General features: G+C 37.5%; 1 protein-coding gene across 2 annotated transcripts in view; it reads right to left on the minus strand.

Annotated features, from left to right (window-relative positions):
* LNPEP (leucyl and cystinyl aminopeptidase) overlaps positions 1 to 24299 on the minus strand; it is a 50456-nt gene extending 26157 nt beyond the window's left edge. The window contains exons 1-3 of one of the 2 annotated variants that reach the window (XM_054652513.2): positions 23867 to 24041; positions 3400 to 3506; positions 717 to 1557 (exon numbers count right to left, since the gene is read on the minus strand). In XM_054652513.2, coding sequence (XP_054508488.1) covers positions 717 to 1534 — 818 coding nt within the window. In that variant the 5' untranslated portion in view covers positions 1535 to 1557; positions 3400 to 3506; positions 23867 to 24041. Of the gene's footprint in view, positions 1 to 716; positions 1558 to 3399; positions 3507 to 23866 lie in introns of both variants that reach the window. The other variant, XM_054652512.2, reaches the window with a different exon arrangement.
* Positions 24300 to 24573: the final 274 nt, after the last annotated feature.

Below are 24573 nucleotides of genomic sequence, written 5' to 3' on the forward strand. Positions count from 1 at the left end.
CTCTTCCTGTCTCTTTTTTATGGCACCACACTGTTTCTAGAAGACCTGCATGGATAGTTACTTGCCCACAAAGGCATGAACACTCTTAAGTACATGACCAACATAAGGCCCATCTAAAGTGGGGAGGGAGGGCCAATTTTTAACAATCTTCTCGATAAAAAGCACAAACTTACACTTTGTAAAAATAAGTGTGATGTTTCCCTTTTCTTCAGTCATGTGAGACTGCCTGACTGCTGTGACTTTTTCATATATGATTGAGAGTGTCTTGGCACTGACATCTCTCAGTTCCCTAACGACTGTGTGATGCATCCCTTTGGGCCCCACTGGGTTCCTCTGGTGGTCTTGAACATGGCATCTTTTTATGAGGACAGGACTTTGTTTCCTCAGTCCCTGCCTTGAGACTTAAGGGCTCAAGAAATGTGGGAAGAATTTCCAAAGAGAGAAAGTAAAAATTTAACAAACCAAAAAAGCCACACTACAACCACCTATAACCTCCACACTGAAGTACATTTCACTGTAGGAGAGGCTGCCCTGACTTAAGGAACTCATCCATGAAAGACATTTTTCAGGTAGATTAATCAAGAGATAAAAGACCCATTTTTCTCAACAGGAATAAGTTGCATAAAATGTCCAATAAAAAAAGCAACCTTTTTACTTCTGTTATCAAAGCACAACCTAGAAGTGACAGAACAGAGAAGCTGTATTAGTGGGCATACCTTTGCTTAGAGTTCTCATCCTTGTAAGAAATTTTGTAGAAGCCATAGTAGGTGTCTGATAAATTAGATGAATATTCCATGTCAACAGTGTAATTCTGTCCTGCAAGGAGAGCCTCCGGTGCCATGAGTGCAATCTGGTCATGCAATGGATATTCCAGGAATTCAACTGGCTTTGCTTGCTGCCCTTGTGCCGAAGTAATTGCTGCCTTGGTGATATTAAGTCCTGAGCTGTGAAGTACAATCTTCCGAGTTGCATGGAGGATGTTGACCACTATTTTTACGGAGCCTGTAAATTTCAGAGTAGTTAAATTTGGCTGCAAGACAAGATCATAGTGCAGTGGTACAACATCAGGAGGAAGTCTAATTTTTGCCCATGGAAATAGTTTTCCATTGGTTGCCAAAGGATATATTAGTTCCATTGTATGATTTTTTTTATGGCAGCCTTCTTTGGTAAATGTACACTTGGGAAGAAGATAAATCACTATTATTAATGAAAATGCAATCACAAAAACAACTGTGCAAACCACCAAGGTCCTCGTAGAGGGAACTGAGCATGATCCATTTGGATTTTGTCTATATGCAGACATGTTATTCTGCAGACTCGAGCTTCTGTTCATGAAGGACATCCCCAACAATTTTGCTGATGACTCATAATCCTCCTCATCATCATCCATTTCATGCTCTCCAAGGCCACGCACCAAGAGACGAGAGCTTCTTGGTTCATATTCCACTTCATCAGGCTCCAGTGGATGTAAACAAGGCTCTTTTGCCAGGTCAACCACATCGGGCTCCTCTTCAAACATACTATTTTCAATCATATTCCTGGGTAACTGGATTTGATCTGAAAAAGAAATGACCATATATTACGTCATGAACAACAGGCTTGATTTTAACACCTCCAAGAAATTTCACGGAATTACAGAATGGGAAAACGTCTTTACAGTGTATACCATCAAGATCTCTTCCATTTTATCTCCTAAGTTTGTTTCCTGGAAATATTTCTATGCTTTTCTGCCTACACTAACTTTGCTTTCAGTATCTTCAAAAGGATGCTCTCCTTGGGCATAATCAAAAGCATCTTACACCATAACTGGAGGTCAGCTAGACCACTGCACTGCTCTCCCAGTCCACTGATGTCACTGGCTTGGCTGCATTTCCTCTACTTCAGTAAACTATATTTGTACTCAACTAAATTCTTCAGGTTGGATTATTTCTTATGTTCCACAGTAAAGCACAACAGCCAATACAGTTCTTCTTGAAGTGTTTCAAATATGCTACTTTTTGAGTTCTTCAGCAGAGGAGAAAATCTGCCAATGTGAGGGCAGCCACACAAATAACATATTCATTAGACATTTTTAAACTTAATTTTTTCACAAACATTGCAAAAACAATAAAAATATTTCTCACAGAAAAATAGCAGTATAAAAGTCAGAGTTCTAATTGACATCTTCATTTAAGATAATCCTTGAAACAACCCACGCACCTAAGAAGTCAAATCAGTGCCAATCAGACTGTTTGCCTCCATAAAATTTGTCCTTAATAGATAACGGACCAGTGAATACAAATGAGGAATTGAAATTCATACCAAATTTTAAAATCACATTTTTATAATATGCAGTTACATTTTGATCAAACTTCTGATCGTATTTTCCGTATCTTTGTTTATGCAAAAGGTTATCTTTTAGCTAATCAGCCTCCAGACACAGTTCTATCTATCCAAGGGACTAGAAAACACTCTTGCCCAACTGAAAGGGTTCAGAATTTAATCTAATCTCTTTTGGACACGTCTGTCTACAGTCAACTGACCAATATTCACATCACACCTCTATCTTCCACATTATTTGTTTCCAGAAGAAGAAAGCTGATTTTTGCTCTGCATGTAAACTTACTATAAAGTAGGCTAACTTGTATTAATTTCTGGTAAGAATGGAGTTCAGTAGCTGTAGCAATGAAAAGGCCTTAAAATAAGGTAAAAAGAAAATTAAAAAATCCTTCCCCAAAAAATCCAGTAAGAGAAAGGTACTAGTTAACCTGAACAGGAGATATAGCAAATGTATGAAAGCAGGGAGTTTGGTGAAACTTGGATCTACCTTCTCTAAGAAGGAAAAGGATCAGAGAGTCACAAGATATCTGAGACTGGAAGAGACTTCAGGAAGCCATCTGCTCCAACCTCTAGGCAAAAGAAGCTTCCAGAATTTTCTATTCTTATGTCATTTCCCAATACAGTGCTCACATGCCAGCCTTCAGGCTGTGATTGCATTCAGTGGTCTAGCACCATGACTTCTACACTGGAACATGTGCACTTGCATGTCAGACTGGGGGCCACACAGAATTGAGAAGACAGAAAGCTGAAGTTAAATTAGAAATGAAAACACATAGGCAAACTAGTGGAGGAAAAAAATGCGGAAAGAAAATATTGTGCAGCAGAAACTCTTTTACAATTCCTCTCCTTCCAAGAACAGTTAATCAAGAATTCACTATAACTTTTAACAGAATTTCTTGATTACTCACCTCTGCTGGTTGCTTTCAAAATCTGCTGACTAGCTTCAATCAAATTTGAAAACAGGCTCAAGACCAAATTTCTTCAAGACCCAATGAAATCCCACCCCGAAACAACCAGCAGCTGGTAGAAGACACCCAAATCTGTATCTGCTATGTAGAAAAGGCAGGTATTAAAACTCACATCTTAACCACTCCAAAAGGTAGCAGTCAATCAGTGCACAGCTCCAACCCCAGCCATGGCATGTGCAGCTGCATGGCCAGCAAAAGAGGTAGAAGACAGGGGAGGCACTGCAGAGGGAAGGAGGAGAAAGATAAAGTGCATAAATCTAGCAGAAAGTAGGTTTCATCAGCTCTGAGGTTTAGAGTACAGTTTGCTTTTTGAGGAACTTATTCTCTAGTAAATTACTTCTAAAGACAGTATTTTCAGTCGCATGCACGTAGTAACAACTTTTTCAGTGAAAAAGAATTAAACTAAAAAATATCAAACTAAAACTAAGATAGAAAAGTTAAACTAGAAGTTAGCTTCAAGACAATTCACAGTTTAAATACCTAGAGACATTAATTTCTAGGAAAACAAGAATTATAGGCAATTTCTACAGAAATATTTGCACAAATTGGAAGTAATCAAAATCTGTAAGATCAAAACTTTACTGCATATCAAAAGCATCACCAGACTACTACTCTCCACTGGAAAGAACATACACCAAGTATCAAAAGGTTACTAGAGCTATTTATGCTGACATAAAATCTTTCTATCCTTTATTCACAGAACACATTTTTAGGAGATGAACCATAGAAAATTTGTTTAAAACTTTAATACTCAGATCAATTCTGAACTCTTTGCTTCCTGCTGGTTCACTGGCATTGATAACATGATAGTGTGAGTGAACTGAACTTTCATGATATTTCAATTTTAGCCCATGAGCTGTTACAATACGAGATAAACAGCCATAAAATGAAGGGGAAAACCCCAGTATTCTTAAACTGAAACATGTCACAAGGAATAAGAAGCATCTTGAGGAGCATGATTGCAAGCATCACATTTCACCGTCATCTCTCATACCATGTATGGCCAAGCAGCAAACATTCCCATTTTAAAACACATACAAAGCAGATTAATTCATATTCCAAATATAACACAGGATAAATTATTATAAATTTAGGAGTAGGAAAATTAACCTGGAAAGAACTTGCACGGTTCCAGTGAACTACCACTGTCATGCCAGAGGTTGCAGGTGCGCTAGAGGCATTTGCTGTCACATGAGTCCACAATAATGGAAGTACAGATGTGAGCTGCTAAAATGTGTTACAAAAGCCATCCGCCATCAAGCATGGCAACTTGAATCTAAATCTCTGCTAAGCACAAGTCTAGTGTGAGAGTAAACAAGGAGGTAAAAGAAAAAAGTCTTGAAAATGAGTCTTGCAGTTCTCTAAATAGTCCTAATAAAATGCTAAGAGCCCAAAGGTGAAAGCTTAAGCTTTTAGCTACATCAGCTAAAAGCTTAAACATACCCAAACAAAAGTGATTTTACACAATTCTTCTACAAATTTTTATTCTGAAAGCAAGAGACTTTAAACATCTTCCCCAATACATGATCTATTATCACATTTAATGGTGAATAATATGAATACTCACAGCTAGAAACAATTCTGAGAAAAGATGTGAGGTTAGCTACTATATGATTGACAAATCCAGAAAACTAATCTTCCTTATAGTGAAAAAATGAAGGAAGGCGGATATTTTCTCAAAACTGATGGTTCTGAAAGTTTCTTTACAGCTGCCTCCTACAGTACAGATTCCCAAAAATCTATTGCAAGATATCTCCTCATTACAATACTCAGGGATGGTAAAAAGCTGGGTCTATTATTTTCTTTGAAGAGGACAGAATGCTTAGGATGAGAACTTCAAATGCAGTTTGCGCCAAGACAACAGTACAATGAGCTTGCTGTATGTACTGTGGTCTTTGACCATGTAATCCCCACAGGCTCTGATAATGCGACCTAGGTGGTAAAGAGTGGTGTGACTTAAGGACACAAAGGCAAGCACACAGCTTGCTCCTACAAAACATAACACTGTTCACTTCTCACAAATCAGTCCTCAAACTTATGAAGCAACTTCACCACAATACTGATGTTCAGCATGACACATGATCCTACAGGAGCAATCAGGTGTTGAAGTAAAACACTAGTCTAGAATTTGCTCCCAGTATTTATTCTGTCTGAAGAGATCCAATCTCATTAAGGAGAAGAATGTTTTCCTGAAGTTTAATAGAAAACACAAAGAAATTATTCCTTTATATTTCAGAGACAGTATCTTCCTGTAATACTACTGATATCTCTTTTTAGCTCTAGAAGCATGTACTTTTCCCTTGCAAAACAAAATCAGCAGTCTTTTATCTATGTCTATCATGTCTGGGTATTCTACCTCAGAGCAGAAATCTCAATAGTCAAAAGTCTTATATGGATCTAAGTGACTTATTAATTGAGTTCATTCCTTTTTAAAAGATATGCAGAAAATGCTCAAAGGCATTTTATTTTTCAATTTCTCAATTCTGATTAAGAGGCTAAAACTAAAAAAACCCTAAAAATCCTATTCAATCCTATTCAATTCAGACAGATTGTTACTTCTTTCTGAGACTGAAATTCACCACAATACGATCTTAAAATAGTGAGAAGTTATAATAAAATATTTTAACTGAAAAAATCTTAGAGGAATTACAGTAACACCTGACACATTGTAGCAGTCAAACTCCCACTGAAAATAAGTGAGAACCTTTCTGTAATTCTGGAATAACCTAAGAGCAAAACAACTATTGGGTAGCATGTACCAGCAGAAGTAGCAAAACCCAGACCAAACTTGTAAAGGGGTATAAAGTGTGGCAACCAATTGGAATAAAAACCGATTCCCACTGAATGTAAACTACTTCAGCTGCATATAAATAATAGGAGAGAAGGTGCAGAGTTAAGCCTGCCCAAAGCAAGACATTCATGCCTTGTGAGTCAAGAAAGAAAAACAGAAAAACCATGAGCCAAGTTACTTGTTTTGGTCTCAAGCAACTCACTGATAGTAGGTCAAAGAATAATTTTGCCCAATGATTTCAGGAATAGATGTTTAACAATGCCATTAGCTATTAAGAGCTATAATACTGTTTTGCATACATAACTTTTATGTTCAAATTTAAAAGCATTGGCCCTTTTTTTGGCAGAAGCAGCTGCTGACAAAACAGCAAATTCCATAAACAAACCACATAAATTTGCTCCTATTAAAAGCCTGGTTGCTTTGGCTAAAGCCATTCAGCAGGGCAAAAATCAACTCCAAGATGGATTTTTTCCCTTTAAACATATTTTTTATCTTTATCTACCTGTCTCAATGCCACCTCAGCTAGAAGTAGTGGTGAAACACTTGCAAGGTTCCAGCACAGGTACTAAGATCAGAGCATGTTACTCCTAATACATGAATGAGCTTACCACCAGGACAGTAAAGTGAGTTGGAGGAGAAGATGCTGTTGGGCACAAATACTGTGTGACACAGCCTAAAACTAGAAGAACAAAGGCTCTACTAATACTTAGGAATTGGAGAATTAGTTCTACAGTGTTAATGTTTGGCAAACAGCATAAAATTCTTTGTTTCCAGGACTCTGAGGCACTATCTGAAGCACTTATGAGCACTTGCAAATATTTTGTGTATGGCATGTAAGCACGCTTCAAGCAGAGAAATGCATGCTTGTATGTATGTTTAACTCATCAGTAAAAATAGTAAGACTGGTTAGAGTACATGGAACCTGACCTTCTCTCCCTTACTTGGTCTTTGGGACAAGCAGAAAGAAATGCGGTAGCTACGACTGAAGCAGGTCACTCATACATAGCCATGGATACAAAACTGAACAAATGTTACTCCTCTTTAAGTTGTTTAGTCCTTGTCAATACTGACAGTAGGTCACTGGGAAAAGCCAGAGAAGGAATTCTGCAGAAATAATGACACATATAGAATCACTGCCTTCTCTCATATCAAAAGCAGTAAATTTAGTACAACTATTTCCCAGAAAAAGAAGAAAAAACAAAGGTTGAAAATTAGATATCAAAAAAATGCTTTCACTGTAACTTAAAATTTATACTTTGCTTAGTGAAATAATAATTTCTCATTGCTTCCAAAAAAAAAAAAAAAACGAACTAGAAACAGCACAAATTTAGAAGAACCTATTAGCCATGACAGATGTATTGACGTTTTTTGCTACAATTGCACTGTCTTTAAGAGGTAATATGACTCGTGCAGGCATGGCTCCAGAAAGTTTGCAAATAATAGGTATACCTGCTACAGAATCTGTTATTTTAGGGAAAAGATTAAGACATTATTCACAGCACAGTACTCATCTATATTTATGAGAGGAAACCAAAAATATACCTATTTAGTGATATTTCTCACACATATCTTATGTCTGTAGTCATGTCAAGCTAGTGACCAGAACAAGATGAAATATGAGACTCAATTAAAACCAGATGTACTTGCCTTGTACAGTTTGCATACAAGAAGGAACAAAACAAGCTATAGGAGAAAAGTACAATGAATATTCAAAAAGCTTTCAGAAACATTAAGTGTTTCTATTATTAGTTTCTATATGAATTTAAAATTACTCAATATTTTAAATCCACAAACCACTAAGGCTGTCACTGTAAGAAAAAAATCTTAATGCTTCTTTCTTTCCTAGAAAGACTAGACTTGACTGTAGAAACAAAACTGTGATTTTTCACATTAAAGAGTCATCTAAAATGTGCTTAAGGACATCTGAGGCACTAAGGATTTGGAAACACTATTAAAGGTTTACACTTTTCTTCCTGAACTGTCTGATGCAAATCTGCACCTTCAACTTCAAATAGGAGGAGGGTAGAGACAGAGAAATGTTTAATACACCAAATCTCTGAATTGTCCTATCTAAAATTCCAGAAGTGTTGATGTGCCATGTAAATACATAGAAGCACTATGGAAAAGCAACACAGCATATGGTATTCAGTCACCTCTTTTAAGTTTGGGGGATTTTTAAATTAAATTCATCATAGACCAAACTTCCACATATAACTTAAATCTATGTACTTATGCTGAGTTACTTAGTAAAAATATAATTTTAACAGAATTGTAAAAATTTAACTATATCCTTGGGCTCTGCTCTTACTAATGGCAGTTCACCAGTTCTACTTTACAGGAAGCAGCAGATCAATCACCCCCGTTCCAAACTGCAAAATATTAATGTTTTTATAGAAGACAGAAAGGAACATGCACTGTAATTTGTGCACCTTATGCTGGACTCATAGCTTGAGACTTTCTCCAAATCTTACAACCTATCCTCACACGTAACTATTGTCCTGGTTATTGTTCTAAGTTGTCTGAGAGCAGAGAAGAGAGATGGACAGCCCAAAGGGGAGTTCTAAAACAGATTCATTGTCACAGATACTCAAACTGGCATACAAAGGCATTCTGAAGAAAATTTGGTTCCAAATACTACACTGGAAATCCAAAGTTGAGAAATATTTCAGAAAGTGCAATCACTTCCTCAATGGAAACCATGAATCACTAGTTCCAAACATCATTAGTTAAGGGTTTTTATTACTGCAGATCAGCATTAGAGTTTTAAGTAAACAGAAATAAGAACATCCAGGGGTATAGATAAAACACAATTGTCTATCAGATTAATTTTTCAACAGATGAGGAATAAAATGGCCAGCAAAGAAGAAGTTTAATTGACAGCTAAACATCTGAATTGGTAGACTTTGAAAATGGACACTTAAAACATTAATTATTAACATTTTCTTAGATATAAACTTTCTAAAGTTTCTAAGATTTCCATCTTTCTAAACCTAAAGATGAAATAAGGCTGGAAACTTTAGCTAATGCTGTTTATGAATTGCATAACCTAATATGACAAAAATGAGTTTCAAAAATCCAACAGAGATGGAAGCAACATTCTACCCTACCTAACTACTTCAGCAAATGAAATGAGAAAAAAAACCAAAGATCAAGAAACAGAAGTGACAACTTAGAAAACCAATAGTATTTTGTATCAATAGTTTTGTGGAAGATAAATATTTTAAGAATAAAACCCTCAACACATTACTGATGCAACATGGTTTTTTGTTTTTCAGAGTCACACTTCCCTATTTATTTAGGCACAATTCAAATCCATATATATCTATTATGTCCCGTCTATATGCTGTATTGTAAGATATTTGCCACAGGATTTGAACACATAGATGACATTATCTCATCACTAGGTGACATCTAATTTTTTACAAAATTCTCAAAGAATACAAATAATTGGCATTGATTGACCTCTGGCAGTATATGCCAGTAAATGCTCAGTCTACAAATAAGTGCTTACGATGAGAAAACCTCCTGCTATCAAAAGCCTTCTGTTACGTTTGGAATGCAGACTCAGAATTTCAAAACCTACTGGTCAAATCAGAAATAACCGCAGCTCTGCAATAAAGCTTATGACAGGTTGCTTGTTCAGGCAAGCACTTCAAAATCTGAACAATTATACAAGAGACATTTAAATCAACTGGCTAAAAGCAGCCATACTGGTATTTAACCTTTAAACTATAATTCACTGTTGAAGCATCAGCAGCTAGGAAAAGCAAAGCCAGGCTTTCTCACTATTGAGTATTAATATGAAGCCTAAATTTTTAAAGGCAATTAAGCAAAATAAACATATGTACTCATATGCAGAAGTGATTGTCATCTTAATGTTCATGGCCAGTCCAGAACTATGGGTTGAAGCCTCTCAATGCACCTGAACAATAAGTACATAGAACCTGCATTACCTTTTGACATCTGAAAGCAGACCATCTCCAAAAAGAGGAGAAGCAGAATTGCATCCTATCTCTGCTCAATCAGAAAGTTTAACAGTAGGAGTACAGTACTGACGGGACCCAGACTGGAGCTATGCAATACAGTTTTTGTCACAGACATGCAAAACAAGTGATGATCAATCAGACAAACTTTACATGCAATTCCATTCCCCTCAAAAAAAAAAAAAAAAACTATGAATCTGAAGCCGTATCTCACAACCTCTGCATACAAAAAAAAAAAAGGCACACTGAAAAATAAACATTTAGTAGCATCAGTAATGCTACAGACAGTTTTGGAAAGTTTCTGTAGTTTATTTGGTAGCAATATTCCATGCTCAGCATGCAATTACTCCCAGTACTGCTGGCTCCCTGCTACTACCTAGCAACCATTCTTTAAGGATTAAATTTGCCTTTTGTATGAACTGTTAATTGCTGTGGTCTAATGTCTTATTTTTACTTGATGAATTGTGTACATTAGCATAGTCAAAATCAGCACAGTGGTTGATGTAAATTGATTAAAAAAAAAAAAGAACAAAAGTGTTGAAATCAAGCAAAAAAAAAAAAAAAAAGGCAGACATTTTATACATTTAGCAGAAAATGGTAGTAATAGTCGATCAGACCTGTGCTTATAAACGTTTAGGAGAATTGCTATATGATTTTGTCTGAGAGGTATTTACTTTTGAAAGAACTTAGTTTTGAATTTTTCATTCATTGCTTGCTGATAAGCTCTTCTGGACAGTCTGAGCACGCAGCATTCTATAAAAAAAAGAAAATCTAACACATTTAAAATTGCTTTTCCTAGTTTGCAAACTGTTTATTTCAGGACTGATGTAATTCCTCTAAAAATATTTGCTCTTATTTTAGCTGCATTTAAAGTAAGTTGCTCCAAGACAACCCTTGGCCTACAGGTTTAGTATGTAGGCCTATAGCTTAGGCTGCAGTGAGAGTAGACACCTTCAGTGACAGCTGTTAAGCCAGAAGCAACACTCAGAGGTTTGAGCAAAAGTTAACTGAACACAAAAGGCTTCTACTGGCTCAATAGGTCTTGAAGTTGTAGAATAAGTAGCACAAACTTATCTTCACACTAGTGCTGAAAATCACTGATGCAGACAATAAAAAAATAAAATCAAAGGCTATGCTTAAAAACAGCTGTCTAATGATACCAGCTCTTAAAGACATAGGCCTCTCTTTTCTTTTTTAAAACAGAGGTTTAAAAAGGAGATAAAGGTGTTACTTGATAGTTCAACAATGATCTTTTCTGGGAGGAATTACTTTGAATCTCAGAAGTCCAACTGAAAACAGCATCTCATCTGAGCTCTCCTCTATGTAGCAGTTTTTTTGATGTCCTCAAATTTCTCCCAAAACAGTCATGCAGTGTCTTGTGTTCGTGGATCCTTTTTTCTTGGCTCATAGAACAATTTTTCCAATTTCATTATATGTAAACTCCAGCTAAGACCAACAAAAACACTCAGAAAATTATTTGTTACTGACATTTCCACTTTTCAGCTGCTCTGCTTTTGTAGCTGTCCAATTCAAAACTTGCGTGAAAATATCCATAACAATTCATAACGATTCTGCAGTTCAAATACATCAAATAAGGGTAAAGAGTGGGTTATTTAAAAGAAAAAACAAACAAGCAAATGGAAGTCTAAAATTAATTTCTTGTTGAAAAACAAAAGCCACAATTTGGAGGCAATTTTTCCATTTGCATTTCTATAACCAGTCCTCAGAGAGACTGAGTTACTGTATGGGCTTGGGGGCAAAACACCTAAAGAAGTGTAGCTTAAACATTCAGTTGCTGTTACTTCTGGAAAAAAAATGATGATCAGTAAGCAGTTTCTCTTCATAGGGATAAAAACAAAGCAGAACTTTGGTTAAAGTTGTTACCTCATCAACTCACAAAGCCACTGCTGAATGATGAAAGAACTGAGGTCAGGATAGAGATTTAATGTCTTCTATCCAGAAATTTAATTCTTATTTGGTTAAATCTGGTTTAGGATATTTCTTTTTTGTTTACTCTATCAATAGGTAAATCACTCTAAATCTAAGTGACTTGAAATAACAAGGGAAAATTTAGAGCCAAAATGCTGAGTTAAGTTAATTTACGCTAGTTTCTATACAATATAGAGAATTCCCATTTTTACACCAGATTTCAACTACACATTCTGGAGAAAAACAAAACCACATAAAAACAGAAACGACAGTTAAGCAGGACAGGAATTTTCCAAGTTACATAGTTTCTCTCCAACCTACTGAAAGGTGGCTAGTGAGGTGGGGTGTTGGTCTCTTCTCTCAGGTAGTAAAGGACAGCACAAGAGGAAATGGCCTCAAGTTAGGAAAAATTTCTTCATCAAAAGGGTTATCAAGCTTTGGAACAGGCTGGCCAGGGAAGTGATGGAGTCATCATCCTTGGAGGTATGTAAGGACACATGGAACATAGTTTAGTGGTAGACTTGCCAGTGTTAGCTTAGTGGTTGTAATCCATGATCCTAAAGGTCTTTTACAAAATAAATGATTCTATGATTTGATAAACAATTGCTTAGCATGGGGACTTCTAATATTAGGTATAAATTCTATAAATCTAATCTAATTAAGTGAATTGTACAATTTGTAGACCATCTCTATTTATTTGCTGATGCCATACTGTATTCCTAGCTGTTGGAACTGCCAAAACATCCCTCTGAGCATTACTGAGCCTATTCCCCCACCCAGCTCACCACTTACTCTAACAGCAGGTACATCAACCCCTCAGCACATCCCACTATCCTCTCCCAGATACGAGTGTTCAGGATAATGCGGACAGTGTTTTGTTTTTCATCCTCCTCTTTTCTCTTTTTTTCCTTTCATAACAGCAGTTTTGGACATCCAGCTGCTGCTACCCAGCAGAAGATTAAATAATTAAAAATGTGAGCAAGCTCTTCCTACTCCTCCTCTGAGCACTACATTCACTAACTTACTGTAGGACTGTATGCCTATTTCCAGGAGCAGTTAACACAGGAATTAGTGCAGTTCCTTATTCTGAAAGCTTGCGACAGTCACAAACTCTTAACTACCTCCTTCCTTACCTTGGTTTCCATGCAAAGATACAAGACCCTAGCTCTTCTAATTCCCAGCTCTCCCTGCTCTGTCACTGTATATGTCTTGTCTGGTCATAGCTTGAAAAGAAATGCCTCAAAATTTTGGAAGAAGCAATTAGAAAAAAAAAAAACTTTGAAGTGGAAAAAATACTTAACCAACAAATATTAATTTTTAAAATTGCTTTTCTGTTCTTCTAAAATATCACCCCACATAAGTTAAATCAGTTTTGCTGAATTTTTCTCACAGACAATTGTTTTACAGCATAGTCAGTAAATAACCCCTGTTGCCACCTGCCTGCTGTTTGGGACAAAGAAATTCACTTGCAGAAAGCGTATAAGGGTACTGGTACAGGCTGTTGATGATCACATGCCAAATGTCTGAGTATATCAGGAAACCCATTCAAAATCCTAACTAAAACATCAAGCTTTCATGGGTCAGGCAAGCAGTGGTGTTTGTAGTCCTATCCTCCCTTTCACAGAGGAAAGGAAGAGTGAGGAGGAACATCAAGCAAAAAGTTATATTTATTCAAAGTCTTCATGAAAGCGAATTACTCATGGCATTTCTGGACCCTGAACTCAACATAAAAACTCTGAAGATTGGCTGCATGGATCTTACAGGAGACAAGCCCAACTCCTTAAATTGAAGACATGCTCAAATTTGAATTCACACATTTACAGGCAAAAAAAAAATCCTGAAGCTTTACTTATGAAATCTAATTTTTGAAAGATAATGTACTTTGTTAGGGAACAGTGTGTAAGTAAAACATAAGAGTAAAACAAGTAAAAATCTTCATGTTTTCAAAACTTTCAGCAAAATTGTGTCTAGAAGCAGTGAATAATGTCACTGTATTAACACTTAAATATTGCATTACACTATTTCATCTTGTGGGTAAGTATCAACAGATACATCACATCAGACATTAAAAATTACTGAATTGTAGAAAGCGGTGACTTTTGACAAGGCAGCCTTTTAATTTTATAATAATAATTATTATTATATAAATATAAATATATATAAATAATATAGAATGATATTTAATATAATAATATATAATAATATACAATACAATAATATATAATATAATAATAATAATTTCAGCATGCTTCAAGAATTTGTTTGCTTATTATTATTATTCCTTGTCATATCAATTTAGCCCTTCCTTCTATAATGTGAATTACTTCCTGCACTGTTATGCCCTGGGCTGTCTCCAACTCAGCCATTAAAAATTCTGTGTTTGGAGGGAATTAAGAAAAGCTTATCTTATCTCTTCCAACAAGCTTGTTCAGCAAACAAAGCCCATGTCCACAAACACATTAGTTATGCTAGGATTCTTACTAAAGATTTCCTTCTTCTCTACCACGTCTCCCTAATCATTCCATATATTATAAGTTCCTCCTGAGCAAGAAAATAATTCAATTCTACACAGAAAAATTATTTGCTCTTACTAAAGCAGGACAGTACACAATTACTGTACAGTCATTCATGTAATTTCAAATCTGCATCTGTCTGCAGTAAGAAAACAGTTATAACCTTTACTCAGCTAACAAAGACAAAGCAAGCCACTGGAATGTCACAGAAATCACAAGTTCTACTGGAAAGCCCTTTGCCTTCATTTCACCATGGTTTCACTTACAACTTTGGAGCTGGGGCTTCTTTTTGCTTGCACGTACGCAGCTTTTGCTTTCCTTGTCTTCATCTCCTGACTTTTCCCTTTTTTTACCCTTGTGATTCTTTCCCCCACCCTGCTGCAAGGAATTAAGCATTTGGCTACATGGGGATTAGCTGCCTATCAGGGTTTACCTACAACAAGAACATTTAAGCAGAATTTTTACTTACTGGTATAGTCAGTGTAAAGGGTTAATATACAGCCACTCAGAGGAAAACACAAGTCTTTGCATTTAGGAACAAAAACTGTCATGCCCGCAGTTATTTTAAATGTGTTAAACCTTACTTTAAGAACCTTTACAGGAGAACAGTATTTCTGGGGAAAAAGAAAGGTTAGGCTGCTACAAAATAGATGTCACCATTTTTCTCTCTCAAATTACTGAATTCAGACAAAAGAAGGAAATAATCCAATGGGAAAAAAAAACCCAAACAAATGAAGAAGTATTAGGCAATATGAAGCACTGCTATCAGAATCTGAGTTATCCACAGGATTTGCCTGCTTTTTAGAGACAGAACAGAAGGAATAGGTAAGCTAAGAGCAAGTTCTTAATTCCCACTATGCAGCAAGATTACATATGCATTGCATATTTTTAATAGACCAAACTGGACACATGTACACTTATATATACTTTTATATGCTGAATGCAACTAAAAAAACATGAAAGAAGAAATTTAAAAAAAGGCACAGACTCCAGTAAAACAAAAGAGGGTCTGTTGTTTTTTGTAGTATCAACATCTACATGCAAAGAGATATGATGACTCCATATGATCTTAATAAATACTGTTATACTCTTTAATAAATACTCTTAAAAGACAGACAGTACCTAACATCTGCTCACGACTTGAAACACATATGCCACTCTGTAAGGGCTGATTTCAAGATACAAATAACTGGTAGAGGTTTAGAAAAATCTGTATAGTTAAGTATATATCATGACTTCTAATGGACAGACAAAAGGTCTTCAAAACAGATGCTGGTTTTGGGAAAAAAAAACCCCTTCTTTCTCAAAAAAAACTCCTAACTTGAAAATTAGTAGATTTTCCTGTATTGCAAAGGTGGACAAAATTTGCTTTTCACTCCAAACTACACAAGGGAACTCAAGTTCCAAGCCTTACAAGGTCACTCGCCTCTTCAAGCGTCTACTTCTCCAAGGTCTACTTCTGCTTTTTACTTGTTTATGTGGGTTTTAAAAATTAATGTGAGATAAATACTGCAGTGACAAGCTTCTGTACATAGACTGGAACAAAACCCTGCCAATTAACTGTATAACAGAAATTAAAACAATGTGTGATTACGCATTTTAAGACCCTCTCTTATCTGAAGTTGCCATAACAAATATGAGCGAGGAGTGTAATTTCAAGGAAGTCAGTGTTTATTAGTCTTGGGTGCTTCTAAAAACTAAGAACCTTCTAAAAGGTTCTCTTCCTGATTTTTAAGCAAAGTACCATTGCATTTGCTTTGTCAGGACCTCAGATTGAAGAACTACATGCATCAATTACACTTCACCATTTACCAGTTAGATTTAAATGTAAATAGCCAGGATACTATGGAGCCTTCTATGTTATCAACAAAAAGAAAATATGAAAGAAGACGAAAAAGTGAATAGATCATTTAGTGAATACTCCACCTATACAACTGGTAAAAATTCATAACTTATTTTTGTCATAATTATTTACTGGACATGAAATTAACAGAAGGTGTTGTCTGTTAGCGATGAGGAGCTATGAGGAAATAAGAGGAGAATTCAAGGCTAACCAAACCAAGGTTAGTCTGGATTTTGATATCCAACAAATGCGATATCAGGTCTGTTCACATTAACATAGATTTTCAAGTTTAAATCTGGTACCAGTTAGGTTTCCTATGAGAAAATGCAGGGGAAATGGAGGGAAGGAAAGAGGATGTAGTTATAAATTACATTTTCCTCTTTGGATACTTCTGAGAAGGAAAACCTTCCACAAGGTTGAGGCAGTGTTCAATCCTCAGCCACTGGTTGAACAAAAAATGGGATAGGAAAGAAGTTTCTGGCTTTAATTACAGAATATGGTTGCTTTAGTTTCCTGCTTCCAGTCTTACCAAAGGTGTATTCTGCAATTAAAATCACATAAAATGTTTAACCACAGGGGTCTAATGAAAAGGTCCTGAATCTTAAGAGACACACAGGAAGTTGTGTCTCAGATTTCTTGACCTACTCAACTCCCATATTCAGAACTGCTGACAATCCTCTTCACAACACCTGTCCATTAATTTCATGTCTGATAAATACCTCATTCATCACTGCTGAGAATACAAAACATCTCTCTGCTGGTACCAGTTGTTCTGAAGAAAAAAAAATTTTTGAGAGTTTTCTGAAACATCTAACAGTTAGGTATGGAACCTGACAGACTATATACAAACTGATGCTTGCTTAATCTTTTCATTCCCTTGTTTGCTTTTAGCAATAAATGAATGGAATCATATCCTCTTGTCTCGAACACTCTCTACAGAGGAAACCCGATACGTCTTCTGGATTACTACTGTTACTTAATACCCACTTGACAACTCCAACCATCCCAAACTATCTGCAGTCACAAGCACACGTTACGTGTTCACTGCTCCTTAACTGGTAGTCCGGTTCACAGAAAGCAAGATGCAATAATGGCCAGAGGTTATGGCCTAACACGCTAAGTTTTGTATCATCTTAATGGAGCAAAAATACATCTATCTACATTTTTCTCAGTCTCATAATACATCAAGACAAAGGGTATTGATAAAGAAAGAAGTAGCAGTGTGTCTGCCTGGTTGCTTAAGACATACTGAAATCTAGATTGCTCCAAAAGCCTATCCAGGTATCATATATCAGCTTTGAAATCATCATAACAACCATCACCATGAGGGGTGTGGGAAGCTCAGAGACCAGACACTTTTCAGGAGGTCCCTTGCAAACTAAATCATCCACAATTGCAAACTAAATGATCCACAATTATTATTCCTTTGTTCCAAAAGAGACACTAAAGCCCTCATTAATATCTCCATCAATGATAAAAAGTGCAGATTTGGACAGCAACTGACAGTTTATATATGTTGTATTCACAGCCACATTTTTCTAAAAAGCTACTGTTTGTTGTTCTCTTATAATAGTTTACAGGTCAGAATTATGAGGCCTCTAAAGCATATCAAAACAGTTTGGTCTCCCACTAACACAAGTCAGGACTTTTTCATGCATGAAAAATAGTAAAAGTGGTTCTACTAACGTGCTACCAGCTCAGTGCTACTGAAGAAACTATATACAACAGAAAGGCTTAAATAAAAATCACCATTAGGCCCTAGAATAGTAGGTGAATTATGCACATTCTTAGTTTTGAACACAATCAATTCTCCATAAAAGTCAATGGCACTGTGGTAGAAGTATTGTTACACAAGAACTCCAGTTAACAGAATATATTCCTTCAATGTCAGAGCGATTACAACCAAAGGAAAGCTCTCTGCACACAGTTATGCTTAGTAAAGCACGCTGAAACACTCCTCCAAACATCTTGGAGTTTTGATTGGAATAAAAAACAAACCCCAAAATCAAAACTCACCTTATTTCCACACGAACAAAACAACTGACTGAAAGCATCTTGTGTTTCAGTGGAATCAGGATTCCACTTCTTCACTCTCCACCTGATGTGGTAAAGAAGACTTCTGCTTCAACAGACTACTGCGTGCCCTAAATAATCCAGAAGAGTTGGCTCTAAGGTCTTCCTTGAACATCTATTTTGAGACAACACTCATGAAGCAATAAAGGATCAGCTGTGCCCTAGGGACACGAACTGCCCAGAACCCAACACACCATATTACCCTGAAATTCCTTTCTCTTTGATCAACCGGATGAGTTTTCCCGACATGTTCCCTCCCCTCCTTACTCCAAATTTCCTTCAGGAGTATCCATCTTTCTGTGTGCAAGAAGGCACACAATTTTTTCGTGATTATTACATTTTAAGGTTAATATACTTCCACTATGTAAAGCAGTATCATAAATAGTCAAAACATAACTTCAAAAGGTATATATGTACTCTTTAAAATACTTTGAGGCAATTAAAACCCAGATCACACAAGATCCTGGTTTATTTTAAAAGTTAATATGATCTTATTTTAAGGTACTGTTGGATAGAAGTCTAAGCAGCAGCTACCATGCATATATTTCTCTGATAGACAAAGGAATAGTACTGCTCCCAAACATAAAGAAATCTCAATGTTTTTGCTCTTCTACACAATCTTTGCTTTTGTACTCAATGAAAAAAAAACATTGTGCAGGAGAACTGGAAATTCACTGGACTTTCTTAAATCACTGAGTAAAAGATGAAAAACTTGAATTCTCTGAATTCATCACTACTTTAATCAGAGGATACATTAAATAAAGATAAATTCTTTGTATGTAATTGTTACACCAATGCCCATATAATATGAAAAAAGTATTCTGACTAGTGAAACAAACAGAGGTGGTTTTATCCTTGCTTTTATTTGTTTGTACTATTTTTATGGCAGTTGTTACAGGGCTTTATGCAGCATTCACATAGCCCCAGCAATGTGAAACATGGTTGCTCAACTTTACATCATCTTCCCAAAAAAGATGACAAGACAGTCCTGGAATACTTTTACAGGTAGATACTAAGGTCAGCATAAGCTTTCGTTGTTTTTTACTTATGAAGTAACACACAGATACTCCATGGTTTCATTCTGCAAGTGTAAGACCAACTGCTTAATGGAAAAATACCAACAAATGAACAATAATGAGCACCTATACTCTCATCTTCAGACATTCTTTAACTCACTGAATTCCCCTTCTGAACATCCACTGCTTGGCAGGGAGTTCACAGAGAATCAGTAAAAGCAAACACATATCAAATACATTGAAAAAACAGGTTTCTGCTCAGCTGACACAGGAACAGAAGCACAGATACTACAACATGGCTTTGCGGAAAACTACAACCCAGCACAATGCACTTGGATAACGTAAAACTCACACCCAGGAACAGATTAAATCAGTATTTTTTTCCAGTAATAACTGATGGGATGGGCAAACCACAGGGCAGAAAAAAAGACACTAAGAACAGACCTCTTTGATGTTTTCTATCTACCATTATACAAAAAAAAATTAAATTACTCAATCTGCTGTTTAGGACTGAGTAACAATTTAAGACAAACAGGAACCCTTCTGCTCCAAGACACAACACTGTAAAACATTGGCAGTCAAGGCTATGCCTGCTGTCCCCAACAGAGTTAAAGCTATGCACACAGGAACATGCTCCTGCAACCTCCAGTACACTTCTGTACTGAAAAAATTAACACAAAGAACAAAAATATTTTAGAATTGACAGAACTACCTGAAATAACTAGACTTTGCAAATAACATTTTCATTTTGTAAAGAACATTACCTAACTTGTTTTATTTCTACTTCCCAAAAAACCCCCCACTTCTTCCCATGAGAGTCTTTTTATTTTGCTCATCAATTTAGTCCTGTAATTAATATCGAAGATTGCATCTGTCGTGTATGAAAAGGATAAAAATAATTCAGGAATGTCAGTGAAAGTGAGTGTTATTTGCACTTCAGATCCTCACAAGTTACCCCATCTGCAGTTTCAAGTTCATGCATGTCACCTGTCTTAAATGAGAAACTCTGTAATAACTCACTTCTCTTTTTTCTCTGTTAAGTAGAGAAGTGACATATTTAATGTATTAAACAGGAAATTATGAAATGACCTTTCAGAAACACATACAATCTAAAAAATAAGCAAAAGACTTGCAAAATAATTTGTACTGATGTCCAAGATAAAGATGTGCAAAATTACATCACATATTTCCTTTAATCTGTATTTCACTTTTTTCACTTGGTTTTTTATTTCTTTACATTTTAGTGAAACTGTTTAGGTAACCAATGACTAGTCAAAATAAAAAAAATTTCTGCTCATTGATTCAGAGCAGAATTCAAAGGAATGGAAGACCATACATCTTAGGTGGAAAAATTCTGTGCAACAAATAAGCAAAACTTCCATGAGCTTTTAATTAAACTTTGATTATTTGTTCTTGGGGGAAAATCTTAAATTAAGAACAGTCATGCAAATAGAGGACTCCATCTCAAAAAAAATCCTACCAGTAACCATTTCTGGAGCATTTACTACTTTATAGCATTCATAACTTTCAAGAAGAAGTGCAGATGGGACATCAGGAAAATGTCATTCCATTCACTGAGAGGGTGGCTGGTCACTGGAACAGGTTGTGGCATCAAGCCTACCAGAGATCACGGAATCTCTAGGTGCTACTCTTAGTTACATGGTTTAGTTTTAGGTAGTCCCGAGAGGATCAGGGAGTTGGACTTAATGATCCTTATAGTTCCCTTCCAACCTGAGATATCCTGTGATTAACTCAGCTATTCCAGGCGCTAAAAATTAATATGCAATTAACTGCTCTTCCAGAGCTACAGACCTCATACACCATCACCACCCAAAGTCCTAAGAAGGGAGGAAGACACAGCCTAGATCTCTTCAGAGAGGTCCCAAACTAAGTTTACAGTGCAGGGATGAGGGAAGAAGTAAAAAAAAAAAAAAAAAAAAAAAAAAAAATCCTAAGTTTATTTATTTTATTCAGACAGTGAAGAGTTCAGCACAGCCACTAGGATTTCAAGGAAAGGATAAAGGTTTCTTTGACTTTTGAAATGCATTATGACTGTGTTTTTTCTTTTATTTAAGAAAAAAAATTCCAACCAAATACTGAACTAGAAAAGCTGGAATTTATATCCGCTTTAGTACATTTGCTGCCTTAAAGTCTATTTTAAGACACATACTCATTCAGACACAGCTCTACTTCCATAAATAAAAACAAGAAATTGTCTCATTGCTAGTTTGCCCAATTGGTATCAGAGTTCTGAATCCAACTAAAATGCTTTTGCAAAATCCTAAGATCCAGTCTGTTCCCTCTTCCCCACCTTTTACAAGGGTAAAAACCCCAAAGAACTGAGAGATCTACAAGTATAATATTGTAAGCCTCCTGTGCTAGGCATGCTTTCTTCTCAATTTAAACAGCGCTTTGCACAGGAAGTCAACACAGACTCACAAACAGAACTCATAAGTATTGTATAAGACAAAACAAAAATCAGTTTATTTGGAAAATTTGATGCCTACAAAAGGTTCCAGACCACCAGGCATGAAAATGAAAATTCTATTCAAAAAGCCAATGATGTAAGCACCCTCTTCACTTCAGATTTTTTGCCGCTGCTATTGAGCACCAATATGCCCCAAGATCATCAGAAATAAGGTGCAACATTTTTGCTCTAATATTTGCATATTCTCTGTGGTATCCATTCCAGCAGAGCCAGCCCTCAGGAAGAAACTTATTGACCAACTTCAGCTCCAAATTTTCTTTCAGTCTTACCATGATCTTTGGTATTTTCATTTCAGGGAACAAAATTAGGAAGCTGCGTGAATATTGCTTCTCGGCACCTTAAGGTACATGCTAAAGCCCACAGGTGCATTTCTTCCAGTTGCATGGAGCAGAATTTTTAAAATGTTTTATTGCACAGTGCAGCAATAGCATTATGCCAAACAGACCTTTAAAACAACATTTCATCTCTTTGAAAAGGAATGGCCTTAGCAAGAGGACTTCAAAATGAAATTTTCCCCCAAACTGCATTACTCTTAAAGACAAGATCTTTTTATGATGCATACAAGAATGCAGAAAACAACCCTGTGACTGAAATAGGCTGTAGCTGAAAGACCTTACACTAAGGCCAGGATTAACTAGAGAACTGAAACATCAACTGCTTGTAAAAACTGTAATTTTAGCATGACAATACAAAGAGGGGGGGAAAAAAAAGGGGGGGGGGGGGAAGGTCGCTCTTGCGAGTTACAACACCAAAATATGCCCAGAGCTCATGACCTTCAGTTTCTTTCAGATTCTAAACAGCAGCATCCAATGGCAGGGGATATTTCACATGTTTCAAAACAAGGGAAATGCAGGGCAGTGAAGATATATGTATAGATTCACAACATAGTTCATAGAACCTTACAATGGATTAGAAGGAACCTTAAAGATCACTTAGGGCCAACTCCTTTGCCACGAGACAGAAAATTTATTTTTTGGCACACGGGTTTTTTTTAAAATACGATGCAGCAAACTCTACCTGATACTTTAGCGATGGCTATCCAACATGCTTGCCATTTATCAGACTAAATCCCACCTGTAACAAAAGTGCTACGTTTTCAGCAGGAAGGCTGTTGTTTTATCCACTGTCTAATTCCATATTTGGCCATGGTTGTGAATCTAACCAAACATACTTCAGTTTCAGTTTGATCTGAGAGCTTCATTTCCTCCTCTGCCCTGGACGGGTAGAATGTGTTACTATTAGTAGAGGCAGAAGCAACACGGACTTTTCATGGCTTCATTTCAGGCACAAGCAGAGGATGCACACACACTGCTGTATCACGATGCCAGCAAACGCTCCCGTATGCCTATCTCTGAGCATATGCAACCACGTCGGAATTTCAAGCACTTCTGTCAATGCATGGGCAGCTCTGAAAGCTTTCTGGGTTTCAGGAACACCCTGAAACACTATTTCGTACACCGCTTATACTTCTGTATTTTGTTTCTCCTTCCGCTCAGGGTTGGGGGGGGGGGGGGTTTGGGGGTACGTTCTCATGAGAATGCCCCGATCAGGAAAACGCCATGAACAGGGGGTCTGGTTCCTATTCCCATCAGAATCATGATGGCTTTGAACTCCAGACACCTATAAGGCTCCTTCGGTGGTGCCACACACGGCGAGTGTACACCTGGTGTTCAAGTGGCCCCGCCTTCCCAGTGTCAGCGAGACCCCGGCCGGGCAGTGAGAAGCGCAACAGCGCCGAAAAAGCGAGGGAGCTCCTTTCACCTCTGTCGTTCAAGACACCTATTCCTAATTAACCTGAGACAATTTTCAAGCCGCGACCAACGAGGGCAGCAACACTACGAAGCCTCTCGTTTTCCTCTGGGCAAGCAGCTCCCGTTGGACGCGGCTCCGCCGGGAGGCCCCGCGGCCCCGTCCCGGGCTCCGACGGCCGCCCGGGTACTCACCGCTGGGAAAGGGCTCCATCTTCCTCCCGGAGTCCGCTCTCAGCGGAGGCGCTGCCACGGCTCTTTACTCCTCCTCCTCCCGCCGTCGCATGCTCCCAGGACGGGCTCAGTCCGTACCGCCCCGCCGGGGCCGCAGCGGTATCAACCCGCGGCTCTCGCCCGGCTCGGCAGCTTTTTCAGGCGAAGCAGCTCTGGCCAACCACCGCCCGCCGCTGCCACAGCGCTCGCTTCCTCCTCGCCCCTGGCTGGGCCCCGCGGCACCGCCTCCTCCCCGCATGGGCCCGCCTCACGCCGGGGATGCCGGGGCGGGCTCCGGACCGCGAGGAACCGAGTGTCAGATGGCGGCGTCCCGTGGGCAGCTCCGCAGAGTGGGGTGACCCGGCCGCGGCCGCACCGGGCCCGCCGCGCAGGCTGTGGCGCTGCTGCGGAGCCGGCTTTGCCTGCGTGTCCCTGCCGTGCGCTTTCCGTCGCAATTTAACCTTACATTTTATTTAAGCAAATAATTCCCTTATCATCCGGTAGTGTTCTGCTGTGCAAGACGCTGGAATCAAAAGGCACAAGCGGTTGTGTGAAATGTGATCAAACGATGCTACAAAGAAAGACTGGATAGTGTTCCAGGAACCAAACACAAAAGATCAAAACAATTAATTATACAAAGTGGACCTGGTATTTGGGAAAGAGAACCAGCCATACACGGTGGATCTCAC

Source organism: Agelaius phoeniceus, chromosome Z (genome assembly GCF_051311805.1).
Source record: "Agelaius phoeniceus isolate bAgePho1 chromosome Z, bAgePho1.hap1, whole genome shotgun sequence".
NCBI lineage: Eukaryota > Metazoa > Chordata > Aves > Passeriformes > Icteridae > Agelaius > Agelaius phoeniceus.